This window comes from Saccostrea echinata, unplaced genomic scaffold, assembly GCF_033153115.1.
Source record: "Saccostrea echinata isolate AGI-Se365-2 ecotype Australia unplaced genomic scaffold, CSIRO_AGI_Sech_v1 ptg000001l, whole genome shotgun sequence".
NCBI lineage: Eukaryota > Metazoa > Mollusca > Bivalvia > Ostreida > Ostreidae > Saccostrea > Saccostrea echinata.
The window spans coordinates 17,904,819-17,914,060 of record NW_026889750.1 but is presented as its reverse complement, the minus strand read 5'-3'; the positions used below and the strand labels follow the sequence as shown (position 1 = coordinate 17,914,060).

At 32.7% G+C, this 9,242-nt stretch overlaps 1 protein-coding gene across 2 annotated transcripts in view; it reads left to right on the top strand.

The window, feature by feature from the left end:
• Positions 1 to 1,792: 1,792 nt before the first annotated feature.
• Positions 1,793 to 9,242, top strand: part of LOC133186354 (U1 small nuclear ribonucleoprotein A-like) — a 195,018-nt gene continuing 187,568 nt past the window's right edge. Inside the window, exons 1-7 of one of the 2 annotated variants that reach the window (XM_061321616.1) lie at positions 1,793 to 1,811; positions 2,077 to 2,145; positions 3,331 to 3,503; positions 3,949 to 4,070; positions 5,927 to 5,985; positions 6,737 to 6,869; positions 7,112 to 7,287. In XM_061321616.1, coding sequence (XP_061177600.1) covers positions 2,082 to 2,145; positions 3,331 to 3,503; positions 3,949 to 4,070; positions 5,927 to 5,985; positions 6,737 to 6,869; positions 7,112 to 7,271 — 711 coding nt within the window. In that variant the 5' untranslated portion in view covers positions 1,793 to 1,811; positions 2,077 to 2,081 and the 3' untranslated portion in view covers positions 7,272 to 7,287. Of the gene's footprint in view, positions 1,812 to 2,076; positions 2,146 to 3,330; positions 3,504 to 3,948; positions 4,071 to 5,926; positions 5,986 to 6,736; positions 6,870 to 7,111; positions 7,582 to 9,242 lie in introns of those variants that run through there. The other variant, XM_061321608.1, reaches the window with a different exon arrangement.

Sequence of the window (9,242 nt, the reverse complement as noted above, 5' to 3'; positions counted from 1 at the left end):
GCAGTATTTATAACTTGAACACTTGGTGACCGTGTATCTATTGGACATGACGTAATTTTCTCTCTAGTCAATGCATTATGACGTCATAAAATGCGTCATTTTTCCCATACCCTAAAATCCCTTAAAAATGGCCAAAAGTTCAGGTATTTTTTCAATATTTCATATAGAGCACAACCTCTGATCCAAAATATGCAATTACATAATGAAAGATCTGTTTCTGAAGATCACAAAATATGTTTTAATTTTTGGATCGTGGGCTGTGCTCATATTTTAATTCTTTGCTGAAGGTAGTCAAATTCGCATGTTTTCTGCAAAATTCAAGAACATTACATTTTCCCAAAGCTTCTTTTCCAATACCTGGATTCTCAAAAAGAAATTTTGTTATAGGAAATGAAAGCACAAAGTCTCTACTTTATTTTGATATATGAAATGGGACAGAGGGTGATAGTCAATTAATTGATATAAGGACAGGGCCATTTTATGCATAAAGTGAACCTAGCTCTTTGATTTGGTGTTAGTATACACCACCATGTTGGCAGGTACCAGAATGGTTTAAAACAATGTCATATTGTGCAGTTATTAAATTATTAGGGCTGGGATGATATATCAAAATATCCATAATATTGATTTTGTGTGATGATGATACAGGTATTGATTGATATAGCAAATACAAATTTCAGAATTTTTTCTTTGAAACTATGGCACGTGAAATTGATTACATCAGATAAATCTATGTCATTGAACCATGACTTTTGAATAACTTGCTGATAATGAGATTACATCAACTGAACTGAAAGTCTCTATGTTGGTACTTAATATTTCCAGACATAAATAACCATAAATTTAAATTATTTATGTGTCTGATTCCCTGGTAAATAATTTCTCTTCAAACATTGGACTATAAATGTTGGTTTTACTAAAATTATTAACCAGTAAGAGCAAAAACATAACAAAACAAAAACACAAACAAAAGAAGATTGTTGATTATTGAAAGTATGAAAAAGCGCTTATTTAAAGCCTACGAAAAGAGGTAACGGGATGTTTCGCACCTAAGCATGGTTCGCGCTACGATGTTTCGCACCGATTCCGTTTCGCGCTGAGATGGTTCGCCCCACATTGTTGTACAAATATGTGCTAGCCTACTGAAGTTCGTTTAACAAAATTTTTAGATTTTAAACATGTTATATGGTGTAAATTTTGATATTTTTTGAAACATTTTTTTTAATTCAAGAAGATTATATTTGTAGCAGAGACATAATTATTTATGTCTGTGTTTGAAGTATACATAGCATATAATTATGTATGTATAATTATGTATTATTTTAACACCATGCTAATTATAATACCGCCATCTAATTAAGTAATTATTGCTGGTTTGACTACCAACACGTCCATTAATAAATTCTCACCTTTCGATCTACAACTAATTACAATTAAATCCTCATGGAATATTTGATGAACACGATCCGTAATCTTTGGCAGTGCATACATATTATTAAGTCATGCATTTGAACACACAACATCTATATATGTATATCTTATAATTGATAAACAATTTTTTTAAAATGGATAAAAATGTCATTGAATATTTAAAATAAATCATGAGATGTTTCGCACCTAAATCGGCGCGAATCATCCAGGCGCGAACCATCTCAGTGCGAAACAGAATCGGCGCGAAACATCCCGGATTCCGAAAAGACTTGGTACGACCTAATGCAGTAAAAGCGCCATCTACTGGCACAATTCGTCACCGAAAATACCGGCGTGGGAAAAACGTTTCTATAATAATTTGTGAGTGAGGAAGAATATACGTATGTACAATCAGATGGGTTTATATCATCGGAAGTAAAATTGAATTGACAATACATGATATTCAAAGTTTTATATAGCTTTTGTTTTTTTAACTGCTCTCATTTGCCGATTACCGAAATTGGACAATTCAAGATGAAGTCCAAGGATGGTTTATATTGATTTTACATGATTTTATATGTTATTGAAAATAGATTCTTCACATGAATGAGCAGAATTGTTACAAACATCGCAAAAGATTGAATTATCAGTTTTCTTTACTTTCAGTGAAAATGGATGCAAGACCAAACCAAACAATTTACATAAACAATCTGAATGAAAAGGTGAAAAAGGATGGTAAGTAATTATTTTGTTTAAAATGCATATTATCTTATAATGAGATCATCTTGCTAAAGTGCAAACATCATTCTTTACTCTTAAGAAAGGGAGAAAGTTAATGTCTTCTGTTCTTGCACGGTGGTCTCTTAGAGCACACCACAGGCCTCTGAATTTCTATTAATAAGCCGTTATATGATTGATCAGAGTGATATATATACCCCCTCTATATATAAATACACCAGGTATGCAACGACTTTTTAACCCCCTCGCCGATTCGGAGCCGAATTTTTGGGGAAAACGAAAGTGTCTAACCTTTAGCGTGCAGAACTGTACCCAAAATTGATTTTTCTTAAATTCCATCGCTTCAAAAGTTTCAAATGCATCGAAATATAGACGCAATCAACCATTATTTTCCGCTTTTCAAAAAATTCTGCTGCTGGCCACCACCATGCACTGACATCACGTAAACAACGGCTCTGCACTAAATAAATCACACCAAAATTAAAAGCAATTATTTTTCTACTGCAAGAACATTTAGCAAAACAAATAAAAAAAATCAAAGGAAATAGTTTTGTTAAATGTTATTGTGGTAAGAAAATGATTGCCTCTAATTTACTATGATTTGTTCAGTGCAGAGCCGTTGTTTACGTGACATCAGCGCATGGCAGTGGCCAGTAGCAGAATTTTTTGAAAAGCGGAAAATAATGGTTGATTGTGTCTATATTTCGATGCATTTGAAACTTTTGAAGTGATGGAATTTAAGAAAAATCAATTTTGGGCACAGTTCTGCACGCTAAAGGTTAGACACTTTCGTTTTCCCCAAAAATTTGGCTCCGAATCGGCGAGGGGGTTAAAAAGTCGTTGCATACCTGGTGTATTTATATATAGAGGGGGTATATATATCACTCTGATCAATCATATAACAGCTTATTGATAAAAATTCAGAGGTCTGTGAGCACTCTTCCCAAGCAGGCCTGCACTTGCACAGCTCGCTGATCTTGCTAAAATATACTGCAATTTTTTTGCCTTTAATTAAAGCTTTTGAATGTTTTCTATTTAAAAAAAAAGAAGGAATTATACATTAAATGGGTAAATACAACAGCTTTGAAGAATATAATTATAAACAGTTATGTTGTTCACATATAATTTCCATCAGTCTGTAGCTTTATGTTTATGTTGGTTTTTTTTTTCATTTCTTTCCAGAACTCAAGAAGTCCCTGTATGCCATATTTTCTCAGTTTGGACAGATCCTCGACATTGTGGCAATGAAAACTTTGAAGATGAGAGGACAAGCTTTTGTAATATTTAAGGATGTTAACAGTGCCAACAGTGCACTGCGATCAATGCAGGGTTTCCCATTCTATGAAAAACCAATGGTATCATATTTTGTTAAGTTTTTTTTGTGATGGTAAATATGATCTTGTATAGTATTAAAGAAACCTTTACAATAATTTGTTATGCAAGTTAACTGGAAATTACCTATTTGATTTCAAAAAGATATTTTTATTGTATATTTTATTGCAATAACTAATGAAATAGTTTGTCAAAAATGACAAGATGGCATGTTTCCACTGTCATGGCTTGACTTGTGTGTGTGGTACAGGCCTTGACTGAGGAACTTGCCCTCTGATCATTGTATCACCCTACACCAGGTAACAAGAGGGCTGTATAATTTAAAGATTTATGTAATTTATATTTATTAGCAATATCATAAAAATTACTAAAATGTAATATGATTTTTTGAAAGTGGATTTAAGAAATCAGTTTAAAATGATGGATTTTTTTTCTCTGAGTAATTCTTTCTCCTTTTCAACCTTTTAGAGAATACAATATGCAAAGAAAGATTCTGACATAATTGCCAAAATGAAAGGAACATTTGTGGAAAGACCCAAGAGGCCAAAGGAACATGAACCCGAGAGTAAAAAGAAGAAGAAAGCAAACCGGTAAGGATGTTTAACACACCAATATGAAATATGTTATACTCTTGCACTGTGCTCTAACCAACACATGTATACTGGACACACTGTAATAATTCATTATTATACAGTAAAACATGTCTAATCCAGACACCACTGGTTCCAAAGAAAATGGCTGGATTAGACAACATTCCAGATTATATAACATTTTAAGCACTTGAATTAGCTGAAAGGGACTTAAATTTTCAATTGTATTAGACAAGATTTCTGAATACACAACATCCAGATTAGACAAATTTCACTGTAATTTGATTCTTAATTTCAATATCAAGAATCTTCCCATGACTGAAGGTTTTTGTTCAGCCCACTATGTGACTTGTACCGTAATTTTTGGAAGATAGGACGATACTTTTTTTTTCTTAGAACCGCTAGGGTTGTCCTATTTAACGAATCGTCCTACCTAAGGCTCAAGTTTACGAAAAATGCCCCCAAATCAGTAAAATTTACGTCTATTTTAATGCAAATCTGTAACCATTTTCGTATTTTTTAAAATTATTTTACCGAGAAAAAAAAAACAATATAGAATTAAATATTTATTCCATTGATTTCTTACAAAATAAGTTCCATTAAATATCCGTCGATGTACAAAAAAACTTATAATATCATCTAGTAAATAGTGTCTTAAAGTATATTTACAACATGCTGTGTCCATCTTATGAAGTTGGAAGTCGCAATCATTTACTAAAAGTAAAACCGCAACTGTATCAACATTTAAAATACGGAAGAGTTTTTCACATTCGCAATTGTAATCTTTTTTTACCATTTATTTGTAACGATCAATTGAATTAGTAAACCTAAATATTTTTTCATTGTCTTGTGACATTTATTTAAATGTAAAATGCGTGAAATAAATTGTTGCCAGTAAATTCCTAAAATTATTTACCAAATATACTGCTAGTCATAACTATTTTGTTTTATATCCCAAGGGGTACACTGAATTATACAAAGATTGGCTTCTAATAGAATTTTTATTGTCTGACAGAAAAAGGGATATAAACTGTGTACACAAAGGTGTTAACACCGATGTTGGTTTAAGCACTTGCGGGGCATGATTAACAGATCCACGTGCCGTTACAGGGGTATTAGTGCTATACATCATCGAACAAACAAAACTGAAATTCATGATGACTGTTAAATTGCGAATGAATTTATTTTTTACAACAATATCTCAAGCAAAATTATAGCATGTTAATATGATTAATTTCAATTGCTCATTGTTACATGTAATAGTTAATTGCGTGTTTTAGCAAATCCCTGGACAAGAAATATAAAAATGGCGGTCATCGAAGTTAATATTGTACCCCGGTAAATAATGTCTGAATAAAAGAATGTGTCCACCATGTTCTAAAATGGAAATAATTACTATTCGATTTTGGGTATTTCCCTAATTATAGTTGTTGTACACTACCATATTTATGTGTTTAACGACAGAGTCAAACCACGACGGCATTGAATAGGCAAGTTGGAGAAAATACGCTATATCACAATTCAAGGAAGTTTTAACTATGTTTGTTTATAACACTATTAAAATGCTGTACTCATAAAAATACCAGTTTATTTTATCAATACGTTATTATCACGGGTTAAGTTAAAGACGTTTACAGGTTCTGATGCATAGTATCTACGTAAGAATCTCCAGAAAATCGATAAACAAAGCCTTGTACTATCTTCCGAGTTCGTCCTTATAAGGATTTTTTAAAAATTTACGGCTGAAAATGAGCCTTTCGACCTATATACCCCATCGACATATACCCCAAAAATTATGGTACATGCCTGATGTCATTTTTGATTTCTTAATGATGTCATTAATTATATAATTTCAGACAAGCTGCTGCAGCTGCTGCTGCCTCTAATGCAGTATTGCCTCCACCAGCACAACCTTGTGAGTAGACTTACTGTAGTAAAACAAAAAGGAAAAAAAGCATTAGTGGTAGACATGCATCACTGTTAAAATGAGTCATATTTATGAAGTTTTCTTCATCAAATAAAAAGATGTATTTCTAAATTAAAAATACAATTAAAATCAAATTAATTATTGAAGCTGAAAATATTCTTGAACAGATACAAATACAAGGCAAGAAAATATATAAAGACTGGCCTTTAAACATTGTTTAGGTATAAATATTTCCATTTCTATTTGTTTTCTCTGTGATAACTCTTTGAAAGTTAGGAGAGTTGATTTCTTGATCATTCTAACGGAATGCAAATTTTGCCAAGCGAAAGGTCATGAGCTAAGAAGGCATAATATGCATGTAATTCTCGTGCGGCTGTCTTTGTGTTTGACGTCAGTGGGCGGGGACTATTGAAATTGACATGTGAGGCCTCGTGTAATTTAAATCTATTAGTCTACATTTTTAAAATCTAAATTTACAATTTTATTTCAAAATGAAATGGAAATCTAAGGAATCACTGTCTAGTTAGTAAAGTATGCCAGGCACATCAACGATAGTTGGAAACGTGGGATAATTTATGCATAATGGGCTTCGCCCGTTATGCAAATTATTCCTTAAGTAGCTCTACTGATTACACCACTCAATCTCATATTCACTGATGATTAAGATGTGTTTTTTTTTCTCTCTCAGGATTTGTTTTACGGTTAGTTACATAATAATGTCTGGTTTTGTATGTTTCAGCCCCAGCAGCAGCCCCTCCCAGCCAGCCTGCAGCCCCCACTGCTATCCCAGAACAACCACCCAATCAAATTCTCTTCCTCACCAACTTGCCAGAGGAGACTAATGAAATGATGTTATCCATGTTGTTTAACCAGTAAGTAACTTGTTTTGAAGCATAGAAAGTGAAAACTTTCTTAATGCTGTCTTTACTGTCAGAAATTAAAAAAAAGTTCAGTTGTGTATTTGAGAATATTAATGAATTTTCATTATACATGTAATAAAATAAGTACCGGGTACATATTCATTATTAAACATTAATTAGTGTTGACTCAAGAGATATAACTTGGCTATGAGTGCTATCTTGACATTTTATACATGTATTTTAATTTAATCTAGGTTTCCTGGATTTAAGGAAGTTCGTCTTGTGCCTGGTCGCCATGACATTGCATTTGTTGAATTTGAGAATGAAGTCCAGTCAGGTGCAGCGAAGGACGCCCTTCAAGGATTCAAGATCACTCCAAGCAATGCCATGAAGATCTCTTATGCCAAAAAGTAGAACTGTTGTCATCATTATACAAATACCATTAGAGAAAAACATCACTTCTTTCAATCATGAAATAATTTCATTAACAATCATTTCATTGTCTTGTCCATTTTTAATGATATTTGTTGCTGGCATTGCACACTGTCAGATTTGTGCACTTCAGGAGTTTCATTTTATTGGGACTCTTGTCCAACATTGCACCTCAGTTGATTCATTCTTGACATTGCACTCCTGTCAGAATGAAAATAATCAACATTGCACTGAGGTTGGTCCTATTGTTGAATATGAAGACTGTATGTGAATAAAAAAATTTACAGGAAAACTTGAACAAGTTTTTTTTCTGAATACACATGTAGCATTAGATGGCTAAGTAGTTGAACAGCATTGCTTAGTGGATTGATAGTGCATTGAAGGAATTGATTTAATTTCATACATGTTCTGTAGACTTTTGAATAGAGCTAGACATTCTCTATGAAAGTGTTAGATACTGCCATAGCATGCCCACGATTTCCATGGCCTCTCCTTTAACTTTTGAAATTTTTTTTACCGTAATTTGACATCATTTATCAAAGAAACTTTTTTTTTAAGTATTGGTTGATGAATAAATTTGGTTCTTTTGTTTCAAAGCATATGTATTTGGAATCGTAGTCCTCTTACAAATGATGAAAATTTTGTACACGAGAGTTGATAAAAATATGAAAAAGATCCATTGAGGTGAGATGCGAATTCGAGGTATTCAAAGAAGTTTCTTGCATTCTGTTAAAGGAGTTTAAAATGGTCTTTTCCTTGCATTTTAATACTTTGATTTTAACACAATTGCAGTTGGGTAGAAAAGAAATGTAAAAGTATGAATTGGAAAAGAGCAACTGAGGTTTGAAATTTCGAAAAAAATAAATGCTTCTGAACCCAGTTTGACAGGAACTGTACCTTGATCAGTCTCATTTTGAGATTACTAGACAAGGGTCTACATGTACAATGAAAGAATTGTGCCTGTATTTCCCATCTTTTGAAAAAGCTTGAGAACACTTGGTACAAGCTATCTTCCCCTCCACAATGCTCACTGCTCCATTGGCAATATTTGAAATTTTAAATACTTTCTGCTTTCTAAACTGGTTTTTAATCGTCTTTAAAAAATTGAAACACTAGAAAAAGTGATATTGGCATATTAAGTTTTTCCCAAAAGGATTATATAGGAAACATCATCCTCTGGTATCTTGCACAAATGCCTGGTAAGATACCTCAATTTTTTGCAAGTAAACATATTAAAGTAGCAATACTTCAATGACAAAATCTTTGAAAAAATTATATATTATTTAGGAACATATCATCTGTCCTTATCTAACACAAGTCATGAATCATGGTATAGCAAGTGAAATGCTGATCTCTGGTCTTTTGACCATCAGTTATTCCTTAATGGGGAACATTTTTGTGATAGTAAATATCCCAGTGCTAGTGATTCTAGGACATTCAATGCACTGAACTGGGTTTTTCATTTGATAAAATCAATGTTCTAGTCAATATACATGTACAATGTTATTCCTTCACACACTGTTTAATCTGTACAATCCAATGCAAGGTGGGTTTGTAATGCAAAGTACAGTGAACTTTGGTATCTTCAACATTGATCAACTCGAATACCATGTACATGTATAATTATATTGAAAGTTGGGAGTCCCTGCCACTTTTTGTTTAACATTAATATCTTGGTTAAAGTTTTAACTATATTTGCCAGTACAATTGTCACAACGTTTTGTCGTGTCATTTTTGGCATGGTACAATTTTCTTTAGATGACTTCTCAACAAACTGAAGGGTCAAAAGAGATTGCAATGGCCAGCAGGAGCATATCTTGAATCATGGGAAAACAGTTTTCAAAGTGGCATATATTCAATGCCAAGTGTTTTGAATCAATTCATATACTGTTACATAAGTAAATCCAAATTTATTTAGGCATTTTGAATTTGATGAATAAGATCCATTTTCAG